The sequence below is a fragment of the Syzygium oleosum genome, unplaced genomic scaffold, assembly GCF_021117445.2.
Source record: "Syzygium oleosum isolate NSW1041296 unplaced genomic scaffold, Sole_v2.1 Sole_v2.23, whole genome shotgun sequence".
NCBI lineage: Eukaryota > Viridiplantae > Streptophyta > Magnoliopsida > Myrtales > Myrtaceae > Syzygium > Syzygium oleosum.
In genome coordinates, this window is record NW_026607507.1 from 289,066 (window position 1) to 314,447 (window position 25,382).

The following is a 25,382-nucleotide window of genomic DNA, read 5'->3' on the forward strand; positions in this document are numbered from 1 at the left end:
GCAATGTGCTGGAAACTCATTGCAAAGAAAGTTCAAACTGCAATTTGGATTAAACAGAATGACCAGTCATGTCTTCAACGTAATGTGGAGGAGAAGCTCCTGAATCTATGTGAGACAACTGATGAATCAAAACCATCATGGAATGTTCCGCTGCAAAACTGCATATCATTAAGTAATGCAGAAGCAGATTCTGAAAAGCTCCCTCCCAGACCAGAACGCCTTTCATTATATTCCAAAAGCCTCAGCAAGCTAGGTTTGTCCAACATCAAGAAATTTTTTGTTTATTTTCATGATATTATGTCCAACATCAACTCTGGTTTGGAAAGGCTTTAAGTACTTAAGGAACAGAACATGTAGATCAGCATCAGCATAAATGGTTTATTTTGATGTATGAAAATGTGCTGCATGTCCAGCTCAGCAATCCTAATTTAGTCAAGCCCTGTATAGGGATAGCTCCTTCCTCAGAAAAGGAGACAATCAAATGACACACCACATTTCTATATTTCCACAGCTGGTATTGGAAAACATCATGTTTACTTTAATTTCTTTCAGAAACCCCATGAACTTAGCAGCTTATGTCTATCGTGCTGTGTGGCTATAGTAATAATCTGATTCTCTTTTTAGAGATAAATATGGAAAATGTTATGATTATATACTTCTTGTCTTGTATGTATCGTAACTGTCGCCTTTGTATAAACAATGGTTAAATTTCTAAAGTATGTATAATGTTTTGAATCCTAGGAACTTGGGGCGGATAAATTCAACTTCCTATAGAATGTTTAAGGGCATATTCTAAGATTTGTTTGTTCGCTTTTGTACTTGTTCTGTTGCTTGGTAAAAACTATCATATTATGGAAGGTTCTTGCTAATACCATGGTTAATTGTCTTAATTGTTATTTGCTCTTGTTCATTCATTGATGTGGTTGTCACATAGTTCATGGGCCAGAAAGTTTTTACCCTGTGCGGTATCTGACCTCATCCATTTGATAAGCAGACTTAGATATCTCATAAATGTGAAATACTGAAAGAGTTTTGCTTTTAATAATGAAGCATCATAATTGACCCCATGTTGGCAGCAGGTTTCAGTCAAGAAGAATTTGCTTTTGACACCATCTTTTGGCAAGAACAAGTTCGACGCTACTGTGAACAGACAGAGAGAAGAAGAAGAAGGTAAAAGTGATAGTGAAGAAAGCGAGTGTGATGATTCCGATTCTCTTAGTGGATCTGGCCAGGATGATTTTGAAAGAGGTCAAAGTTTAAACTTTAAGTATTGCATGTATTTATGAGAGTTCTGTGTTTAAATTTCATAGCTTAAACTAACTTAAAGAGTTCTGACAAAAAAAAAAACTTACTTAAAGATTTTGAATTTTTATTTAAGTTCCTTTCTTCCTCCCTTTTTCTTCTTCAACCTTAGCCACCTTCTCTTCCTCTCATTTTCTTCTTCAACCCTAACCACCCTCTCTTCTTCCTGTTTTCTCTTCCCATGGCGTCTTCTCTAGCTCCGCGACTCTACGTCGCTTTGACCGCATTCATGCTCGCCCGAGCTGAATATAATGGAGTCGCCCAAGAACATCACTAATTTCCATTAGAAAGGAAAGCTATGACAAATAACGCGCGGACTAATTATAATAATGTGCAACATGAGTTGGATTCGCTGGCGAAAGAATTGCGCGGACGAGGATTTTTGCTCGTACACACTACCGAGCAAGCGTGGTTTGTCACCGAAATTCTGGATGAGTATCTGGTGAACCCTGGCATTTTGCAAGGGGTTAGGATCCTCCTCGGAATAGAGGAAATCGAGAAGAACATTAGGTGAATCTTCATTCAAGGCGGTTTACAGTGAGTTCTCTTTAATTTTACAGTAAATCCCCTTACTTGAGTTACAAGCTCCTCGGCAAATCTTGGCCGATTTTCTTCTTTCGCAAACAAAAACCCTCTCTTCCTCTTGTTCTCTTCTTCAACCCTATCCACTCGATCCCCTTTTCTTCTTCAGCCCTAGCCACCCTCTCTTTCCCCCTTCTCTTCTTCAGTCCTAGCCACCCTCTCTTCCTTTCCTTTTTTCTTCCCAAGGCGTCTACTCTGGCTCTGCGACTCCACGTCGCTCTGACCGTATTCACGCTTGCCCGAGCCGAATATAGTGGAGTCGCCCAAGATTTCCACTAATCGCCATTAGAAAGGAGGGCTGCGACAAATAGCGCGGACTAATTATCGTAATGCGCAACGTGAGTTGGATTTGCTGGCGGAAGAATTGCACGGACGACGATTTTTGCTCATACACACTGCCGAGCATGCGCAATTTGTCATCCAAATTATGGACGAGCATATGGAGAATCCTGGCATCTTGCAAAGGGTGAGGGTTGCGAAGGGGAAAACGCGCATCTTCCTCCCATTCTCTTCTTCAACCCTAGCCACATGATCTCCTTCTCTTCTTCAACCTTAGCCGCCCTCTCTTCCCCCTTTTGTTCTTCAAACCTAGCCACCCTAAGAGGGGAAGAGAGGGTGGCTGGGGTTGAAGAAGAGAAAGATCAGGTGGTTAGGGTTGAAGAAGAGAAGGAGATCAGGTGGCTAGGGTTGAAGAAGAGAATGGGAGGAAGATGCGCGTTTTCCCCTTCGCAACCCTCATCCTTTGCAAGATGCCAGGATTCTTCAGATGCTCGTCCATAATTTGATTGACAAATTGCGCATGCTCGGCAGTGTGTATGAGCAAAAATCGTCGTCCGTGCAATTCTTCCGCCAGCAAATCCAACTCACGCTGCGCATTACGATAATTAGTTCGCACGATATTTGTCACAGCCTTCCCTTTCTAATGGAGATTGGTGATGATTTTGGGCGCCTTCACTATATTCGGCTTGGGCGAGTGTGAATATGGTCAAATCGACGTGGAGTCGCTGAGTCAGAGAAGACGCCATGGGAAGAGAAAACGAGAGGAAGAGTGAGTGGCTAAGGTTGAAGAAGAGAATGGGGGAAGAGAGAGTGGTTAGGATTGAAGAAGAGAATAGGATTAGGTGGCTATGGTTGAAGAAGGGAAGGAAGAGAGGGTTTTCGTTCGCGAAGGAAGAAAATTGGCCGAGACTTGCCAAGGAGCTTGTAACTCAAGTGAGGGGACTCATTGTAAAATGAAAGAGAACTTACTGTAAACCGCCCTGAATGAAGATTTGCCTGACGTTATTCTTGGTTTCCTCTGTGCCGAGAAGGATCCTCACCCCTTGCAATATGGCAGGGTTCACCAGATACACGTCCAGAATTTCGGTGACAGACCGCGCTTGCTTGGCAGTGTGTATGAGTAAAAATCGTCGTCCGCGCAAATCTTCCGCCAGCAAATCCAGCCCACGTTGCGCATTACAATAATTAGTCCGCGCGCTATTTGTCGCAGCCCTCCTTTCTAATAGAGATTGGCGGTGATCTTGGGCGCCTCCATTATATTCGGCTCGAGAGAGCGTGAATGCGATCAAAGCGACGTGGTGTCGCTAAGCCAGAGAAGACGCCATGGGAAGAGAAAATGAGAGGGTGGCTAGGGTAGGAAGATAGGGTTTTTGTTCGCGAAGGAAGAAAACCGGCCTAGACTTGTCGAAGAGAATGTAATTCAAGTGAAGGGACTTATTGTAAAATTAAAGAGAACACACTGTAAACCGCCCTGAGTGAGGATTCGTCTGATGTTATTTTCAGTTTCCTCTGTGCCGAGGATCCTCACCCCTTGCAAGATGCCAGGGTTCCGCAGATGCTCGTCCAGAATTTCGGTGACAAACCGTGCTTGCTCAGCAGTGTGTAGGAGCAAAAATCATCGTTCGCACAATTCTGTCGCCAGCAAATCCAACTGACGTTGCGTATTACGATAATTAGTCCGTGTGATATTTGTCGCAGCCCTCCTTTCTAATGAATATTGGTGAAGATCTTGGGCGCCTTCACTATATTCGGCTCGGCGAGCGTGAATGTGTTCAAAGCGACGTGGAGTCGTTGAGCCAGAGAAAACGTCATGGAAAGAGAAAACGAGAGGGTGGCTAGGGTGAAAGAAGAGAAGGGGGAAAAGAGGGTGGCTAGAGTTAAATAGAAGGTGATCGGGTAGTTAGGGTTGAAAAAGAGAGGGGGAGGAAGATAGGATTTTTGTTCGCGAAGGAAGAAAATCGGTCGAGACTTGCTGAGAAGCTTGTAACTCAAGTGAGGGGATTCACTGTAAAATTAAAGAGAACTCATTATAAACCTCCATGAATGGAAATTCGCCTAATGTTATTCTCGGTTTTCTTTGTGCCTAGGAGGATCCTCACCTCTTACAAGATGCCAAGGTTCCGCAGATGCTCGTCCAAAATTTCAGTGACAGACCGCGCTTGCTCGGCAGTGTGTAGGAGCAAAAATCGTCCGCGCAATTCTTTCGCCAGCAAATCCACTTCACGTTGCGCATTACGATAATTAGTCCGCACGCTATTTGTCGCAGCCCTCCTTTCTAATGGAGATTGGTGGTGATATTGGGCGCCTCCATTATATTCGGCTCGTGAATGCAGTTAAAGCGACGTGGAGTCGCTGAGCTAAAGAGGACACCATAAGAAGAGAAAACGAGAGGAAGAGAAGGTCGCTAGAGTTGAAGAAAAGAATGGGTGGCTAGGGTTGAAGAAGAAAAGTGGCTCGGGTTGAAGAAGAGAATGGGAGGAAGAAAGGGTTTTTGTTCGCGAAGGAACAAAACCGGCTGAGACTTGCCGAGGAGCTTGTAACTCAAGTGAGGGGACTTACTATAAAATTAAAGAGTACTCATTATAAACCGCCCTCAATGAATATTCGCCTGATGTTGTTCTCGGTTTCCTATGTTCCGAGGAAGATTCTCACCCCTTGTAAGATGCCAGGGTTCACCAGATACTCGTCCAGAATTTCGATGACATACTGTGCATGTTCGGCAGTTTGTAGGAGCAAAAATCGTCGTCCGCTCAATTCTTTTGCCAGCAAATCCAACTCACGTTGCGCATTACGATAATTAGTCCGCGCGTTATTTGCCGCAGCCCTCCTTTCAAATGGAGATTGGTGGTGATCTTGGGCGCCTCCACTATATTTAGCTCGGGCGAGCGTGAATGCATTTAAAGCGACGTGGAGTCGCTGAACCAGAAAGGGCGCCATGGGAAGAGAAAACGATAGGAAGAGAGGGTGGCTAAGGTTGAAGAATAGAGGGTTTTTGTTCGCGAAGGAAGAAAATCGACCGAGATTTGCCTAGGAGCTTGTAACTCAAGTGAGGGGACTCACTGTAAAATTAAAGAAAACTCACTGTAAACCGCTTTGAATGAAGATTCGCGTGATGTTATTCTCGGTTTCCTCTGTACCAAGGAGGATCCTCATTCCTTGCAAGATGCTAGGGTTTCGTAGATGCTCGTCTAGAATTTCAGTGACTGACCGCGCTTGCTCGGCAGTGTGTAGGAGCAAATATCGTCGTCCGCGCAATTCTTCCGCGAGCAAATCCAACTGACATTGCGCATTACGATAATTATTATGCACGCTATTTGTCGCAGCCCTCCTTTCTAATGGAGATTGTTGATGATCTTGGGCGCCTTCACTATATTCGGCTCGGGCGAGCGTGAATGCGGTCAAAGCAACGTGGAGTCGCTGAGCCAAAGAAGTCGCCATGGGAAGAGAAAACGAGAGGAATAGAGAGTGGTTAGGGTTGAAAAAGAGAAGGGCGGGAAGAGATGGTGATTAGGGTTGAAGAAAAGGGGATCGGGTGGCTAGGGTTGAAGAAAAGAATGGGAGGAAAAGAGGGTTTTTATTTGCAAAGGAAGAAAATCGGTCGAGACTTGCCGAGGAGCTTGTAACTCAAGTGAGGGAACTCACCGTAAAATTAAACAAAACTCACTGTAAACCGCCTTGAGTGAAGATTCACATGATGTTATTCTCGATTTCCTCTATGCCGAGGAGGATCCTCACCCCTTATAAGATACCAGGGTTCACCAGATACTCGTCCAGAATTTCGGTGACAAACCGTGGTTGCTCGGCAGTGTGTATGAGCAAAAATCGTCGTCGGTGCAATTTTTCCGCTGGCAATCCAACTAACGTTGCGCATTACGATAATTAGTCCGCGCGCTGTTTGTCGCAGCTCTCCTTTCTAATGAAGATTGGTGGTAATCTTGGGCACCTCTACTATATTCGGCTCGGGTGACCGTGAATGCGGTCAAAGCGACGTGGAGTCGCTAAGCCAGAGAAGACGCCATGGGAAGAGAAAACGAGAGGAAAAGAGAGTGGCTAGGGTTGAAGAAGAGAAGGAGATCAGGTGGCTAGGGTTGAAGAAGAGAATGAGAGGAAAAGAGGATTTTTGTTCGCGAAGGAATAAAATCGGGCGAGACTTGCCAAGGAGCTTATAACTCAAGTGATGGGACTCACTGTAAAATTAAAAAGAACTCATTATAAACCACCCTGAATGAAGATCCACCTAATGTTACTCTCGATTTCCTCTGTGCCGAGGAGGATCCTCACCCCTTGCAAGATATCAGGGTTATCCAAATGCTCGTCCAGAATTTTGGTGACAAACCTTGCTTGCTCGGCTGTGTGTATGAGAAAAAATTGTCGTCTGTGCAATTCTTCCACCAGCAAATTAAATTCACGTTGCGCATTACAATAATTAGTTTGCACGCTATTTATCGCAGCCCTCCTTTTTAATGGAGATTGGTGGTGATCTTGAGCACCTTCACTATATTCGGCTCGGGCGAGCGTGAATGCGGTCAAAGCGACGTGGGGTCGCTAAGCCAGAGAAGACGCCATAGGAAGAGAAAACAAGAGGAAGAGAGGGTGGTTAGGATTGAAGAAGAGAAGGAGAGGAAGAGAGGGTGGCTAGGGTTGAAGAAGAAAAGGGGTGGAAGAGAAGGTTTTTGTTCGCGAAGGAAGAAAACCGGCCAAGACTTGCCGTGAAACTTGTAACTCAAGTGAGGGGACTAGGGTAATTGGGACTCAGATCCTCTTTGGGCTGGACCCGTAGTGCGATTCTTTGCAAACCCACCTGTTGACACCCCAGTCGGTTCATGAGCCCATTTAGGCGAAAGCCCAGGCCTCGTGTAACGGGACAGGCCTACCATGTGGCCCAATGGGCCGAGTCCCTACCTGTCGCGACCTACCCCCGCCAAAGATCGGGTTTGGGCCAAGAGGTATTTGTCGATGGATACGAACAATGATTGATTTGTTTAAAAGACAAACCAAATGGTTCATTAATCCAAAGACCGTTGCATTCCCAAGCCTCATACCTCGCGCAATGAGAATTTCTTTAATTTACGCAATTGATTGGAGTCGCCACTAGCCATGATCAAGGGTCGGCTAGAAACCCTGATCGAGACGCGGGAGTGTCGTCTCGATACACGCAAAAATCAGAGATTCCAAAATTCGGGGACTTGATTACACTAGCGATCTAACTAGTGCCCTTTCGGTACCTAAACTTGAATGTTCGCAAACTAACGTACCGGGCAGCTTATCGAAAAAAGCTAAGATTCCACCTAACCGTTCTAAAAATAGAAAATAACAATCAATGTATTAAAAGTGCGCAACCAGATAATCATGAAGAAAATAAACAACCAGCGACCTAGCATCGTCTCTAAAAAGAAAATGCAATCAAAAGCCCTAAAATAAAACCCTAATGGCTTATCTGATTTTTGGAAATTTTTTAAGGTTTTTTCTCATTTTTTCATTTTTTTAGAGTTTTTTAATCTAAAATATAGTGAAATTAAGCCCAAAACTGATTCCTGAACATTTCCTAATTTTCTGATTTTTTTGGAATTTTTTCGAATTTTTCTGAATTTTTGAATTTTTTGAATTTTTTAATATTTTTTAAATTTTTCAGATTTTTTAAATTTTTTTGGGTTTTTGAACATTTTCGAATTTTTTGGAATTTTTAAATTTTTTTGGAATTTTTTTAATATTTTAATATTTTTTTGAATTTTTAAATTTTTGAAAATTTTTATTAATAATAATAATAATAACCGGACCGGGTCTCTCGACCCGATCCGACCCGGATGCCCGACCCGGGTTACCGACCCGCCCGAGTTTTGAAATTTTGATTTTATACTCTTTTTTTTTTTTCTTTTCTTTTTCTCTCTTTTCCTTTTCTTTTCTCTTTTTTTTTGTTTCTTTTTCTTTTTATTCTTTTTCTTTCACTTCTTCATCCCCTTCGTGCCCCTCTGCCCAGAACTCCCCTTCTTCATGTGTTCTCTTCACCGAGAACATCTTCGCCAAGGCAACGCCGGGGTTTCGCCGGGAACACCCACCGCCGACCGACGGCTCGGGCCACAGGCGCCGAGGTCGGACGCCGACCTCACGCCGTCACAGCCGGCAGACATTCCGGAGACCACTCCGACGACAACAAAAACACACCCCCCACCGGCGACCCAAGCTTATTCTCCGACCAACCTACTTTCAGCCCAAATCGCAAACGTTTAATTCACGAATTCCAAACAGACTTAGGGTTAAGAATTTTCACACACATTAGTACACAACCAAGGGTGAGAGATGGAGCATAATGCCCCCCTAACCGTGAGCATCTGCCCAGCAAAGGAACGGATTCCTGGGGGGAGATCGTGCATCCATGGACAACTCGGGAATGCAGATTTCATGCCACAAAATCGAAAGAAACCATGACATCAGTATTGGACTAGCAAGTATGAGCGTAAAGAAGCACAAAAACTGAATCCCAGGCGTTGATTCTAAAAAGAAACATCCGGACTTCCACTTAGGCATTCTGTCGAACAAGTGTTAGGCGAGTGGAAACGAAGACTCAAAACCGAGACTTAGGGTGATTTTTGGCTCAAGGGTGATACGTGCAGCTCTAAATGACCCTGTCTGGACGCGGGTTGAACTCAGTTTACGTTGAAATGCCAAAAGAAACACAACCGAGTTCAACACTGTAAAGTTTAAACAGTTTGGTTCGGGCATTTGATCGAACAGGTGTGGTGCACACGAGCAATGACGTTACAGACTTGATTTTGACGAAGTTCATGGCATTAACTCGACACACGACGTTTAGAAAGTATTCATTGAGTATCAAACAAATGTTAGCCGTCGTCAAGGGGGCCGGGCGACCACCGAATAGACTCGGTGTGCCTGGCACCCGGGAGGCAGGGGAGGAAAAGCAAAACAGGGGAAGTGGAAGACCCACCTGTTCGCGACTAGCCGGCGGCTACGCGGCGGCTGGAGACTTGTCAGCGGCACCTCGAGGCTTTCTTGTGGCGGACGGGGGCTCTCTACACTCAGGTTTTCCCCCATAAACTCCCGGTCCCTCCTCTAACTTTCTGTCCTTTGTTCGTGACGGGCCAAGGCGGAACGCGACGACCGGAGATGATGGATGTCTGGCGACGGTGGCTGGCCCGTGGGGAGGGGGGAAGAGATTTGCCGGCGATCCTCACTGAGGGAGGAACCGAAGCGCTCTCTTCTTAGACCCCCTTCCCTGTTTCTTTCTCTCGGTCTCCCCCCTGTTTTCTTCTTCTTCTCGCCTCTTTATCCCCGAATCGGGGACTCCTTTGGGTCCACTGTACGTGCCTGACACTGGGCATCGCGCGACGATGGACGCTGCTGCTGCGCGCGACGCTCCCTCTGCAGCGCGACGTTCCATTCTGCTCTGTACCTCCCGTACAGGCCTCCCCCCTCCTTCTCTTTTGTCCTTTCTGTCTTGTACCAGCGTGCGTGAGGGAGAGAGTGAGGTTGAGCGGCTGGGCTGGGCTGAAGAGAAAGAAATGATGGAAGGTTGGGCCGAAAATAAAAAAGGAGGGGGGAGGATCCGAAGGTGGGCTGAAGAGAGAGGAAAAATGAGGGGCCAAGCCCAAAGAGAGATAAGCAAAAAGGGCTGGGCCAAGCGAGAATTAAAAAATCGGAACTAGGATTGATGGGCCGGGCTAGATTGGTCCGATATATATACTTTATTTATTTTAATTTTAGTTTTATCTCTCTTTTGCACTAACTTGGCCAATTTACCATTCAAGCCTTAATTAATCGCGGCGGGGCAAAATTAGGTGTCAACACTACCGAACCATTATCTTTTGTGAAAAAAAAAAATCACTAGGGTTTGCCCTAGCGGCCACCCTTCTTACTTGGAAAGGAGGAGGTGGGGAGTTCGATTCTCCACCTTCTTAGTGAGCCTAGGCGTGAAGACGTGTAGTTTCATATGTGGGTTTCGACTCCCACGCTTTCAAGAGGCAGAGCAAAAGTCTGAAAGTAAGTTGAGAGTTAGGATAAGACATACCGAAAAAAAAAAAACCCAACCGAGACCTAGGAAATTGGGAGATTTCTTATGTTCGATTTTTTATTAATTTAGAGTCATTTTTTTGTATTTAAATTTAATTTTTTAATTGAAAATGAAAATACAGCGAATATAAAATTATTTGAAGAAATCAAAAAAAAATTATTATTAATTAAGTAAAGATTAAATTAATAAGCAAAGATGAAGATGGATCAATTTATTTATTTTTACTATTCTTGTTCTTGAAGTAGAAAGCGTTTTTGGATATTCTTTCAAAAGAGCTTTTGCTTTTAGTAGAAGATGTAATTTCTTAGAATTGAAGTTTATTCTTTTATTCAGCAATTCGTATAACGACTCGCACTCATATATATTAACATTGAACATGATTTATAACATTCTATCCATGAATAAAATATTTCAACATTATACCAGCGGAGATGCTTGACATTTGCAAGAGCTGTTGCTCTACAGAATACATATACATACAAGGTTTGCGACCCCCCCATAATGAAATTCTTCTCTTAATGAGAAATAAATAGTGCATAAGGACCACGTGCATCAACCGGAAGATGAGGCGAGCAGTTCACCCTACTATATCTTTTTCTCTAGTCGGACTGCAACATAATCAACTCTTCGGGGCACTTCACATAGAACACAAAAATGTATGGAGGCGATACGCTGAACATAAGGATGCTCTCTGCCTCAAGAGCATATCCTTAAGCTTCTAAATAAGCTGTTTATTGGAGCTCATGTAGTCTTCAAAGGATTGCCTCACACTCCGCAACAAAGTTAGATCATGGTTGCCAGGGCCAGTGTTCATTAACCTTGTCAACATATGCTTCCATTGATCGACATTGCAGTATCTAAAAGCAATTTAATCAGAAGAAAACTGTCTTCGCTGACAGTGGAAAGAACATTAGTGGTAGCAGAAGGAAGCTGAAACCAAATGGGACAAAATGGACTTTTGCAGGGAGCAATGGCAAGATTTGGGATAAAACTGTGAACCGGTAGTGCTTATACAACGGATATTGGTCAACAAGTTCAATGGAGAGATGCGAGAGAGAAGTACCGTTTAAGAGTGGATTTTGGTCGATAAAGATAGCTTCCATATGAAGATATCCAACTTTTCTATTTCCATGTAGTTACCATGCAACATCATGTGGACAACAACACAAAGACCATATATGTCTGCCTGGTGCAGCTCAAAACCGAAGCAGCAGTAAGTTAAAACAAAATAAACATAATACTGTGGCGAGTGGTGATGATTCAAAATAAATTTAATACTCGATACCTCCATGGCTTATCCTCTTGCATCTCGACGCGACGAAAGCCAGAAGTCCGGAAATCTCCTTCGAATACGGTATTATCGGGAAAAAGATGCAAATCTATTCCCCTTCCCTAGTCCACAAGACGAAGACCCTACATGATGTTTTGCATAAACCTAGAGAATTCCAACTTCCAAGTAAAACCACTATAGCCTTTGAACAAATTGAACTGACGTGAGCACTCCATGGACTGCTATGATCCTCAAATCCTTCTATTGAAAGATCATCCCTATCAAGAAAGTGATTTAATTTATGTTACCAATTATCCAAATGAACTAAGTTTATCCACATTGATGGGTATACTGCCAAGAGACTCTAGTTCCCGGTCATATCTAGGGGTGTGCATGGTCCGGGTGGGCGGTTCCCACCCCGGAACCGTGGACCGCCCGCTACAGGATCGGTTCCAAAAATTGGAACCGAGAACCGCCCGTCGGTTCCATGGACCGCCCGAGAACCGGACCGCCGGTCCGGTCTGGTTCTTGGGCGGGTCCATGGAACTGGTCTCAACAAGTTTTCCTAGACAAATAAAAAAAATCTGTGGACCAACATCGGATCAACAGAACAAAAGTAAAAGAACATAACTTTTCATACAATTCCTACAATATGATCGATTATATTAACCACATCATCCATAAATCAAATGGGTACCCATTAATTATTGGGAAAAATGACCAAGATATCCCAACTACACAAGAGCTTCAGACATGATAACAAATTTTCTTCTTTTTTTAAATTTTTTTTTGTCATATTTTTTTAATTAAAAATTAAAATATATATTATTATTATATTACCGGTCCGGTCCGGGTGGGTGGTTCCACACCAGGAACCGGCCCAAACAGTACCGGTTCCAAAAAATTGGAACCGGGAACCGGACCGATTCCCTTGGGAACCACCGGTTCCGGTCCGGTTCCGGGCGGTTTCGGGCGGGTCCCGGTCCAAATTTGACATGATATGACATGTCAAATCTGGATGAGGAAACGAGTATAGCTGTCCTGTAGTATCCAAGAGTTTCTCCGTCAAAAGGATTACTCAAAAAATTTTCCAATTTAAAATTTAGACAAGTCCATACAGAAACATGCCGAACAATTATTAAATGCAATAAGCTAAAAACGACATCCAATGAGATGAACGAAAGGTTGAGACATATGGACAGGGAAACAAGTGATATGCTCTATGACCAATCTACGTATTGGAAAACCAATATCGACTAATGAATTGGATGGTGTACATTGACACCATTCATTCAAGTGCATAAGCTAGTTTCACCTTGCATATCGAATGAGTAGATTATCAGCATGCAAAGTCTCTAACAAAGGGAGCATCTCTATGCATAGCACTTCTTCCATGGTCTCGCCAATCACCAAACAGGAGTTACACGGCATCCTGCGTGCAATATTCAAGGGATATTCTGGAAAAGTCATGACTTGAGCAAACCACAACTAGGGAAGTCATATGGCTACCTGGAGTGTCCCATGGGATAAATAATCACAAATGAGTATGCTACGGTCTGAGTAGACATGCATTCTATGGGCAAAACCAAAGGCATGACCCTGAAATACAAAACTTTCTTGAAAGTTATCTTGTAGGGAGTATCAAATAACAGTTACAAGGAAGAAAACCTACATAAAACAGCACACATGAGGATCTACGATCCTCAGGTCAAGTTGCCGATACATTTAAAATTCCCAAGGGAAGCCAAGCTTTTGTATCTGCAATAGTTTCTCATTTTCAGTTCAAAATTACAATAACTCTTTAAAAAAAATTAAAGAAAGGGAAAGGAGAATACTGAGGAAGCATGAGCAACCACCTTCGGTGCAACAAACCCGCCTCTGCCCACAATCTTTTCGTCCTGAAGTGGTTGGTAGCTACCTTTAGCTCACCGAAAGCGAACCTTTAAAGGCATCCTCGCCGGAGCTCTAGATCAGAACCAGGAAACTAGAGAGATTCATTTGGCCTACAACATGAACAACCAGATTCGAAAGCCTGAATTGGCAAGTGCAGCGAAGCCCTAGAAGCAGCCTGAATTGGCAGGTGCACGTTTCCCATACTCAATAATGAATGCTAGGAAGACTCCATTTCCAAAGCACAACTCTTTTTGTTTTGGTATTCTCTCGACAGTTTAGCTTGCTTCTCTCCTAGGATCCCCTCTACTATACACAGGGCACCGTCTTATTGAGTATGGGAAACGTGGCTATAATACCATTTGTTTAGTGGAAAAGCGTGTCAGTGGCAATACGAGAAAATTGTAATTGATAATTTGCAGAATAGTTATATTAAAATAAGGTAGGAGTATAACGCTCAAACAAATAGACATTTCTCGTAATCATCAAACACTATACGGGAACGGTAAAAATCATTCCTCGTTATTAGAATTTATTTTCTCGTGCCACGCCCAAAACACTCGGAATAAACTGCATCGTTCAAGGACATAATCCACCTCCTTTATTTCCCTCTCTCACTATTTGTTATAAAATTCATCTTTTTTAATTAGAAAAGGTAGAGGGAGCATAAAGAAGTTGAGAGGGCAGGTGATGCGTTGGTGGACGAGTGATTCCGGAACGGGTATTTTCTTTTTGGAATTTTCTAGATAAGTGTATGGAATGGAGTGTATGAGGATGGAACTGAAGGGAAAAATGCAGAAATAAAATAATATAGAACGATCTCCTTCCAAGGTATAAAGGCCACGCCACCAACCAAGGATGAGGATCGGGATCTACGAAGTTCACCACCAAGGCCTAAAGATTTCACCAGCCAAGGATAAAGGACTTCGGGATAGGAGAAGCTCACCACCAAGGCCTAAAGATACCACCAACCAAGGATAAAGGGCTTCTTGGCTCACCACCAAGGAGTAATCCACGCTCCAAGGATAAAGAGACCGAAAGGAGTTATCCACTCTCCAAAGATATTCACTCACGCAGAGGAAATTTCACAAACCTTCATTCATCAAAATCATCCATTTACAATGGAGATTCGTCCTCTATTTATAGGAGAAACGAAACCTAGGAATCAATCGAAATATTAAAAGAAAACCTCGGGACTAAGAAACATAATAAAGCACCTAGGTTCTACAAACTTTGACTCTTTGAAACTTGTAAAATAGTAAAGACACCTAGGACTTAGAAATGCAATTAATAGCATGGGAACTTGCATTCTTGAGTCTTCATCTTTGCAAAATTCGTGCTCCCCCTTTGACCAGAAGATAACCTTGTTGAAAACTCTTCAAATGCTCTTTGAAATAGTCCATAATAACCTCCCATCGATCTGTCATCGATATACTTCAAGTTATCGACATTCTTCATCGTATCGATATGTCATCGATAGTATCAACCAGTTATCGACATTCTTCATCGTATCGATATGTTATCGATAGTATCGACAAGTTATCGACATTCTTCAATGCGTCGATATGTTATCGATAGGTTTTGTTTCGTTCAGAATTGTTGGAAATGACCCATCGAAGCACATGATGCCCAAATTCTTTATTGGCTTGAATAAGCATCGATGGTTCCGAATTGTTCAATGGAGCTAAGTCGGATGCTCCCCCATCAGCAAGTATCATCAAATTATTGTAGTGCTGATTTATGCACCGCCATTCATTTACACACAATTTGATTGAATCGATTACGTCAAATAAGACACAAAAATTTCGAGGAGTGACCTTTTCTAGGTTTGTAAAGCACTAAGAAAAATGACACAAATAATCTTTGAACTCTGGTCCAACGTGTAATGTAGTTTCTGAACTTTTAATTTATTTAATGTAATCCCCGGACTTTAATTTAATGTGCGATGTGTGTCGGAACCTAAAATTCCTCAGGCTAATGGATTATTAAGACTAAGCCTAACCCGAGCCCTCCCAAGCCCTACCAATTCGCAACTTAGGGTTTAAGTTTTTAACATGCAAAAGTTTTCATGCTTGGAGTTGCCACTAATCTATTTGTGGTAGGTCGATTAGAAACCTAAATAAAACATAGGGAGATATGTTTTATTCCTACGAACCAAAGATTCTAAGCTCGGGACTTGATTACGCTAGATCTAGTCTAACGCCCTTTCGGTACATTTTCTTTTCAAAAAAATATTTATGCAGGCAATTTGGATCCATTTTATTATCTAATTACTAACATGTGAGGTGTTCATGCGGGTGCGCAAACCACCAATTTAACACCCAAGAAAGCAGTAAATAAATAGCAGGATAACATACCTTAAAGCCACGTAAGCATCTGCATTGTTAGTAGAAAATCACACAGACAATTCTAATATGATTTCTAATTAACAAAGCAAGGTACTCAAGGTGTTCATTAGGGTTTGCGCTTTATTAAAATGCAAACTAACCTATATGCAATGACGTGCAACAAATGACATGCGATTAATGTAACCTAGCATGCAAACTATATGTCATGCGACGACGTGACCTAATTCTAATGACGGACAAATGATTTATTTTTGGTATTTTTCCAATGAAATTCGGAATTAAAAAAAATGTCTAAAGTAACGTGCAATCTATCTTAATCTATGCTAAAGTAACTCATTCTTTTTGGGATTTTCATGGAAATTCGAAATCTAAATATCCTAAATAATCCACAAAGATTAAAATAATTTTTAATTTAAACTAGGAAATATGCTACTCTAAATCCCAATTTAAATCAAATAATAATCTTACTCTCTTGGATATATTTAGGATTCTTTAAGCATGCAAACTTTTAATTTAAATTCTAGCTAACAAATTTTTGGATTTTCTTTATTTAAAAGGAAAGCAATCAAACAAAGATAATAACCACATTCAAACAATCCACGCGATCCACAAGATTCTTCAAATTCGGATAAGGCAAAGAAATCAAACTAACGGTCATATCTATAGGGTTATAGATATTGACAGAAAGTTGATTGTTTAAATTTGAAAAGCAAATAAAATATATTATCGTACCCAAGTGATTATGGGTAAGATAATGATTTTCCGAATCGCCGCGTAGCGTACCTTGGGGATAAGGTCGGATAGTCGTCCAGATACGTTGCTGAATTAGGAAAAATTTTCAATTTTGGGTATTTAGAACATTGCGGATAAAGAAAACATTATCCTAAAAATTTCTAACAATCCACAGAATATTCACCAAAATATTTGAAATATCGAAAAAACTATGAAACCAAATATTCTGAAAGTATAACGGTCTTACCTAATTTCGCGATATTTCCAAATTTGAACTCGCGGATCGAGATTGCGAATCGGGACCGGGTGGAGCAGACGGCGAGCGGTCGATGATGGTGGACCACGATGGATCACGAGCAGCGCAGTGTGGTCTCAAAAAACCTGCATGATAGAGACACTTGCAACGACGATGGAATTCAAGGCCACGTGGTTGGGCACAATGGACACGAAACTCAATAGCACAATGAAAGAAAGCATGGAGATGCATGAGAACGGAAATCTTCGTGCGTGTCCTTTCTCGGAACGTAGAAGTTGATGCCTCTGTAAATACAATCCTTTCCAGCCACCAAAATCCCTCTTTTTGTCTTTTTTCTTTTGGGCTCCCAATTTCACCTTGGTTTGTCTCCTTCAGCAATAGAACAATTCACCAGCAATTGCACTTCAACTTTGCCTTCTTGTGTCAATTACTGGGCTTGGCACGTCGCAAGGACAGTGACTTGGGGAACCTCAACTCGTGATGTAGGGATGTCACTGGAAAGTCCAGAGCTCGCTGAATAAAGCCCAGGAACCTATAAAATAAAATAAAATAAAATTTAGATGCAGCAACGATGACTAGGAAGCGATGGGGCTGCTGGTCTTCCGTCAGTTCCTGATGGCTTGCGGATGCGAACTGGTGCAGCAACGAGGCGACGGGCGATGGATCGGCAGCAGCAGCTAGAGCGCTGGTCGGGCTTGGATCAGTAGCGGCTCACGTTAGCGTCAGGTGGAAGCGGCGGCGTCGGGTCTGGGCACAGCGGCGGCAGCTCACGGACATCACTGGATCGGCGTGGTAGTGGACATCGGGCAGCAGCGGCGGGGTGACGGTTGCGCACGTACGCGGCCGGCTCTCTCTCTTACTCTTCCTTTTTTGGCGTTTTCTCCTTTGGCTTCTCCGTGAGTGTAGAACGTGGAGAGCTTTTGCTCTCCACCTTGACCCTCGTGAGTTAAGCCTCAGGCAGAAACAGAAACAATCTCTCTCTCTCATTTTTCTTTCTCACTTTCTTGTGGCCGTGTATGACATTGTGTGGCCTCCCTCACGTGCTCTCTCTAAAACTCTGATCTTCAAATTATCAAAGCCCCTATTGATTATGACGCATAACGATATATTTATATCGCAACCTTTGGTCAATTAACCGGGCTTCCTAGTCCTAATAAGCTTAGACTTAGGTTTTATCATTTAATTTTATTTTAATTCCAAATGGGCTAAATTAATTCGGGCTGATTTAAGCTCAAATTAAAACAACCAAAGCCTTTTAGACTTGTGAATTTTGGGCCCGAATCCCTTGAGTGAACCGAGTGCTCGAGCTCGGTTTACGCGATGAATTTTCGCCTTTTCGCATACACTAGGTCCGATGCGGAATGCAACTAACCTATATGAACTTAAACTATATGCTATGCAATTTTAATATTTTTGTTTAGAGGTTAAAATTTAATCCCTAATTTTCTATGCAAATTATTATTAAATGGTCGGTCGAAATTTAGGTGTCAACAATGTGATTCCTGAATTTTTAATTTGTTCAATATCATCCCTAAACTTTTGGTACATGTTCAATTTAATCTCTGAACTATATGAAAATGTCCAATGTAATCATTCCATTAATTCAAGTTCAATGACTATATTGAACATTTTCATATAATTCAAGGACTGCATTGAACATGTACTAAAAGTCCAGACATTACATTGAACAAATTAAAAATTCATCGATCACATTGAACATTTTACTAAAGTTTAGGAACTATATTTAAAAAATTAAAAGTTCAAGAATTAAATTATAAATTGAACTAAAGTTCATAGATTATTTATGTCATTATCTCAAAGTACCAAGATCACAATTTCTAGGACGGGACGTAGGCGCCATTCGGACACAACATGAAAATTAGCAGAGGCATGAATTTCATCCGAGAAAGGAAACCGCCACGCGCTCGCACGTGCGTCCAAAACGCCCAACAAGGAACTCGCTTCCTGCTCAGCTCAGCCATTTTCAGTGAATTCACAGCTTTCCGGAGCCGCGACGCTCCTCCGCCGTGACGCGACGCAGCTTCGACCCACGGCGATGGGATCGGCAGCCTCGTCGACCCTCTCGGCCTCGTGACCCGGAGCTGCATTCACGGGACGGAAGGGAAGGGAAGGGAAGGGAAGGGAGGAAGGACAGCGCGCGCGAGGTTGGGGGGGAAGAAAAAATGGGAGGGAGCGTGTTGGGATCGGCGTTCGATCTGAGATCGGGGCAGATGATAATGGCGGCCCTGCTGTTGATGGCCGGGTCGTTCTACGCGGGCACCCTCTTCGGCAACAAAGCCCCCATCTACGTCCCTCGGCCGCTCTCCGACTCCAGCTCCAACCCCAATTCCACTTCTTCTTCCTACTCTGCCCATTATTCTTCTGGTGATTCGCTCTTCTTGTGTCGCAACCTCGTGTTTAGTGTCGCGAATTATCTGGCAAAATGCGGCGGATCGAAGTTTAGGCTGCGTTCTGTGTTGTTGGCACTAGTAATTCTTTGGGTTTTGTCTTTTCACAGGACTTGATATGCACGTTATCGTAGTCGTCATTACCCCATTTAGCTGTGGTTGCCTATATAAAAGAGAGAGGAAAAAGGGACTTTTTTTTTGTGGTTGGGGATTGAATGTGTTGTGTTGGCTTGGCCGTTTTTCTTCTTCTTTGGTTCTTGTGCCATCAACTAGACTTGCTTAGAGGGTACACATTGATGAGCGAGAGTGAGGGATTACATTTTGATACTAGATTACAGTGACAGCAGCTTCATACTTGAGTCATGCTCTGAACCCATGTCGGATCTCTTTGAAAAGATGAAATGCCGGTGTGTTTGTGACTTGAAAAATGAGATTTTGGCTGCATACTTCGTGTTGAATGTGCCTACGAACCTCAGGCCATAGGATGTTCTATACTGCTTTAAGATGCCACATCGTCAGAGCTTGATAAGGCTAGATCATGTGTTCCTGACCTGGAATGTCATCATCTTTCGTGCGACAGAAGTTTCGATTCTTACTGTCTTAATCCTGTGAAATTGATGCAGTTTTCCCTTTTGACATTTGCAGGGCTGTCTGCATTTCCAAACAAAGTTGAACTCACTTACAGAAAAGCACCTCTTGTGATCCCCGAAAGTGGGATGGATGTGTGCCCATTGACATTTAATGAATATATCCCTTGCCATGATGTAAACTATGTGAAAGAATTGCTGCCTATGTTAAATCTATCACGAAGGGAAGAGCTTGAGAGGCATTGCCCTCCACCTGAAAAGCGTCTGTTTTGCTTGGTTCCTCCACCAGAAGGTTATGAGATACCGATAAGATGGCCAATCAGTAGGGATTACGTCTGGCGGACGAATGTGAATCATACACATCTTGCTGAAGTAAAAGGAGGACAAAATTGGGTCCATGAGTTTAATCAGTGGTGGTGGTTCCCTGGTGGTGGTACTCACTTCAAGCACGGGGCTGCTGAGTACATTGAAAGGTCGGTTACTGACAATATTTTCTTGCACATTTTCTTTTTCTTACATGAAGTTGCAGTTCACTAAGGCACTAAATACAGGATTGGAATCTATCTTACAAAGAAATCTTTCTTTTGCTTTTTTGGATGCGTCATTTTTTATCATTGTGCAATGATATTTATCTGTTTCGTGACATACAGATAGTAGGATACTATGACAAGATAGATGTCAAATTACAGGAGTATATTTTCTTATGGCCGTGTTGCAAGAATCTTGGAATTGAATCATTGAACTATAATCGCATGTCCTAGGATTTCTCTCAGGCTATCCTGAAGGCCAGTAGTATTAGAATGATAAGTATTACCGTATATGGTATAGGTTATTTGCTTACTGTGTGAAGGTGCCCTACTGCTAAAGCCAGAATGATAAGTGTTCTGTTTCAGCACTTTCCTGCATCATTTTGTGGGTAGACAAACGCATCATGTGATTGTATGCATGGGATATGCTCAATCTATAATTTGCTGTTGTAGAGATCTTTTGTTTCCCTCAATCCGCTATCTTCTCTGTCCAGATTACTCTGATATTAGTACCTCCACATGGATGGAACGAGTTGCTGAGAGATCATTTTTTTTATCTTTTTCTCTATATGCAGGTTGGGAAATATGACAACTAATGAGGCAGGTGACTTACGTTCAGCGGGTGTGGTTCAAGTTCTAGACGTTGGTTGTGGAGTGGCCAGCTTCTCAGCATATCTTCTTCCTTTGGGCATACAAACAATGTCTTTTGCTCCAAAAGATGGGCATGAAAATCAAATTCAGTTTGCTTTAGAGCGTGGGATTGGTGCAATGATTGCTGCGATAGCTACGAAACAACTGCCATATCCTTCCAGTTCGTTTGAGATGGTTCATTGTTCAAGGTGCCGTGTTGATTGGCACGAGAATGGTATTCTATCATCCTAAGCATGTTTCGTAAATGATAGCTACATAAGGGAACATCTCTGCCATTTTAGTCATTGTCGCATGTGTGTAATTCTTTATCGAACTAATAACCATGCCTTACCCCCACTGTTTATATTTTCCAACTGCTGATCTAGTTTGAACTTTGAAGAGCATACTGAACAGTGAATAAAAAGGAAGCGGTATACGGCAGTAGATTTCTATTCTAATTTGGACAATAAATTTAGAATGATTTGTCAGAAATTCAACTGGCAAAGTGAAGACGAGTTAAAATAAGCGGGTGGCAGATTCCATAGGAAAGCTCTCTAAAACTGGTCCAAAATTTTGGAAGGAAGATAAAATGACTGACGGGAACCTAAAATGATGAACTTTAGCGGTATCAAATTAGATGAACTATTTTCATATCTATCTCCTATGGTCAGCGACTTGTATTTTCGCTGCAGACATGCTGACTGTTTTTCTAGTCAAAGCTCAAACCTTAATATGGCATTACCTCATCTCGTTGAATGCTAGAGTTTTAATTTTTTGTGCAGTTGTAGAGCTGGAGATATAGATAGTTAGGTAAACATTCACCTTGAGCATGTGCTAGTTCTGTCAACATCTTGTCAGTCAAGTGATAAAAAAGCGGTTTGGTGGCTTGGCTTTGACTTTAGCGCATGTAGATTAGAGATTGATTAGTAATTCCGTTTTCATTTTTACGGAGCAAGTGAGCAAAAGAGAACTACGTTCTTCTGATGATTACCTTTCCAAGACAAAGAAATCATGCTAGCATTGCATCAAATCCTTGATGATAAATGAGCCTCTGACTACTTAGGGTGGTAACTAAAGATTAACAAATGGTACTTTCAAGGCTTGGACATTTCTTCATGTGGGTGCTTTTGCTAATGTTTTTCCCCCTTCATCTCATTCTTTGGCAGATGGTATTCTACTCAAAGAAGTAAATCGCCTTCTGCGTCCTAATGGATATTTCGTCTACTCCGCTCCTCCTGCCTATAAAAAGGATAAAGAATTCCCAATGATATGGGATAAGTTGGTCAATTTGACGGGAGCAATGTGCTGGAAACTCATTGCGAAGAAAGTTCAAACTGCAATTTGGATTAAACAGAATGACCAGTCATGTCTTCAACGTAATGTGGAGGAGAAGCTCCTGAATCTATGTGAGACAACTGATGAATCAAAACCATCATGGAATGTTCCACTGCAGAACTGCATATCATTAAGTACTGCAGAAGCAGATTCTGAAAAGCTCCCTCCCAGACCAGAACGCCTTTCATTATATTCCAAAAGCCTCGGCAAGCTAGGTTTGTCCAACATCAAGAAATTTTTTGTTTATTTTCATGATATTATGTCCAACATCAACTCTGGTTTGGAAAGGCTTTAAGTACTTCAGGAACAGAACATGTAGATCAGCATCAGCATAAATGGTTTATTTTGATGTATGAAAATGTGCTGCATGTCCAGCTCAGCGATCCTAATTTAGCCAAGCCATATATAGGGATACCTCCTTCCTCAGAAAAGGAGACAATCAAATGAAACACCACATTTCTATATTTCCACTGCTGGTATTGGAAAACACCATGTTTACTTTAATTTCTTTCAGAAACCCCATGAACTTAGCAGCTTATGTCCATTGTGCTGTGTGGCTATAGTAAAAATCTGATTCTCTTTTTAGAGATAAATATGGAAAATGTTATGATCATATACTTCTTGTCTTTTGTAGTAACTGTCACCTTTGTATAAACAAAGGTTAAATTTTTAATTTATGTATTCTGTTTTGAATCCTAGGAATTTGGGGCGGATAAATTCAACTTCCTAATGAATGTTTAAGGGCATATTCTAAGATTTGTTTGTTCTCTTTTGTACTTGTTGTTGCTTGGTAAAAACTATTATATTATGGAAGGTTCTTGCTAATACCATGGTTAATTATGTCTTAATTGTTGTTTGCTCTTATTCATTCATTGATGTGGTTGTCACACTGTTCATGGGCCAGATAGTTTTTACCCCATGCGGTATCTGACCTCATCCATTTGATAAGCAGATTTAGATATCTCATAAATGTGAAATACTTAAAGAGTTTTGCTTTTAATAATGAAGCATCATAATTGACCCCATGTTGGCAGCAGGTTTCAGTCAAGAAGAATTTGCTTCTGACACAATCTTTTGGCAAGAACAAGTTCAACACTACTGGGAATTAATGAAGATCAATGAGGCTGAAATTAGAAATGTGATGGACATGAATGCAGTCTTGGGTGGATTTGCCGTGGCTTTGAACACATTTCCTGTTTGGGTGATGAATGTAGTCCCCATTAGCACAAGTAATACATTATCTGCAATTTATGATCGAGGTTTGGTTGGCACTTTTCATGATTGGTAAGGAAAATCAGATTACTTTATGGTTTATACAAACCCCAGTATTACACTATCTACCAATATGGCTGTACTATTGTGATGATGCTGGGTAATTGATGGATGATTGGTTTTCTGGCTTTAGGTGTGAACCATTCTCCACATACCCTCGGACCTATGATCTCTTGCATGCGAATAATCTTCTCGCTTACTATAAGAGTGGTGGAGAAGGTTGCTTGCTGGAGGATATAATTCTGGAGATGGATCGCATTTTGCGTCCAGAGGTATTGTATGATTCTTATTGCTTTGGTGGCATCCTCTTCATTCCACTGCTGCTGTCCTTTGGCAATTTCAGCTCAAAATCCATGGCTTTGTACTATTAAAGATTTGCGACACGCATGGCATCTCTATCCGTTGCATCAAACAGTGGATCTCTTTCCAAAATTAGATATTTCAGGAAATTAGGAGTTAACTAAAGTGGCTGTTACATGTGCAGAAATCCTGAGCTCTCTTTTTGTCCTTGGAGAATAAAAGTATAGAACTAAATGAATGATAGCGTTTCTACCTTAGGATACTATATTGCTTGAGGTTAACTGGAACGGAATGAGCTGAAATTTCACCGGTCTATGATGTCACCATAGATGTCCACCTTGTAGCTATTTTTGTACATGGTACAGCTGTTCATGAATTCATTGGTGACGATGACAATGTCAATGTGCAGGGGTTTATCATCATCAGAGATGAGGAATCAACTATACAAAGAATCCGAGATATTGCTCCTAAATTCCTGTGGGAAGTCGAGTCGCATATGCTTGAAAATAAAGAGAAAAAATCGGAGACTGTGTTGGTCTGTCAGAAAAAGTTCTGGGCTATTGTCTGACCTGCCCTGTCCTGTGAAGGTAGTTTGTTGCTAATCACAGTAGTGTTCGTTTATTCTTTTCTTCTCCCTTCCCTTTTGGCTGTAACACAAGTGTTCTTGTAATTGTTAATCCATTGGCCATGTCTTCTCAGCTGCCTCCCCTCCCCGGTTGGCGCCAATTTTATCGGCATTTTGCTTTACGTATAAAGTCCAAATGAACTTAAGAATCCCTTTCAGCTTGCTTCAATCGTGAGTCCGTGACCACGTGTGCAAGCTAGTATAGACATGAATTTTCTCTCCTTTTGAATGAGAACCTTTACATCTCTCTCTCTCTCTCTCTCTCTCTCTCTCTCTCTCTCTCTCTCTCTCTCTCTCTCACTCACACATGAAACTGAAACGGAGATATCGTAATTTGTCTAGAATTTCGTCGACATTAACACGAGTTTCTAGGATTGCAGCGGTAAATGTTTGTAGGGTGAGGCATCTCTGATCTCACTACTCATCTTATGTTTTGTTCACCGAACTTGGATGCTGCCGGTGAGGATCTTACAGTGAACTAAATACTTCCAAAGTGGCCAGAGACCATGGGCCATCTGATGATCCTTGACCACAAAGATAAATGACTCCTTCCTTCACCCCATCCTGCGGACTGGGCTCGACCTTTTTCCCAATGATGTATCTCCGCATGTCTACAAGTTCAATCCGAGTAAGATTAAAATGATACGGACGTCAATATAACTAGCTCCACAATTTCGTTCGAAGTTAATAAAATGGAAGGTTTTTCAACAAGAGAAAAGGAAAAAAAAACACAGGTACACAATGCAAAAGTAGAAAAAACCGCACACAATTTCCATTGGATGGATGTTATGTTGTGTTATTGGATCGCAAAAGTGCTACACTTCACAGGATAATTGCATAGATTTCAAGGGAGCTGGATAACAATTTCCCTCGTGCGACATGTTTTTATTACATGAGGAAGGCAAGAGAAATGGTTGGACGAGTCCAATTTGAAGGCCGGCCCGCCGTAAAAGACCTTCCATAGCTTCGAAAGCAACATTTTCCTGTCACAACGACATATACCTATAAACACA

At 42.0% G+C, this 25,382-nt stretch overlaps 1 protein-coding gene across 2 annotated transcripts; it reads left to right on the forward strand.

Moving 5' to 3' along the window:
- The first annotated feature begins 18,590 nt into the window (after positions 1-18,590).
- On the forward strand, positions 18,591-24,442 carry LOC130134709 (probable methyltransferase PMT7). Of its 2 annotated transcripts, none has more exons than XM_056302330.1 (7): positions 18,591-19,070; positions 19,739-20,153; positions 20,783-21,072; positions 22,004-22,387; positions 23,207-23,456; positions 23,578-23,716; positions 24,154-24,442. In XM_056302330.1, the coding sequence occupies exons 1-7, from the start codon at positions 18,869-18,871 to the stop codon at positions 24,310-24,312; spliced, it is 1,839 nt and encodes a 612-aa protein (XP_056158305.1). In that variant the 5' UTR covers positions 18,591-18,868; the 3' UTR covers positions 24,313-24,442. The 2 variants fall into 2 exon arrangements, with proteins under 2 accessions (XP_056158305.1, XP_056158306.1); XM_056302331.1 differs by having other exon boundaries at positions 18,594-19,070; positions 23,210-23,456.
- Positions 24,443-25,382: the final 940 nt, after the last annotated feature.

Excerpts from the sequence above, each read along its gene's own strand:
- LOC130134709 (XM_056302330.1), top strand. The coding sequence starts at position 18,869 with ATGGGAGGGAGCGTGTTGGGATCGGCGTTCGATCTGAGATCGGGGCAG. Across the intron at positions 20,154-20,782 it reads GCTGCTGAGTACATTGAAAG|GTTGGGAAATATGACAACTA; the intron begins GTCGGTTACTGA and ends CTCTATATGCAG. Across the intron at positions 22,388-23,206 it reads CAAAAGCCTCGGCAAGCTAG|CAGGTTTCAGTCAAGAAGAA; the intron begins GTTTGTCCAACA and ends CCATGTTGGCAG.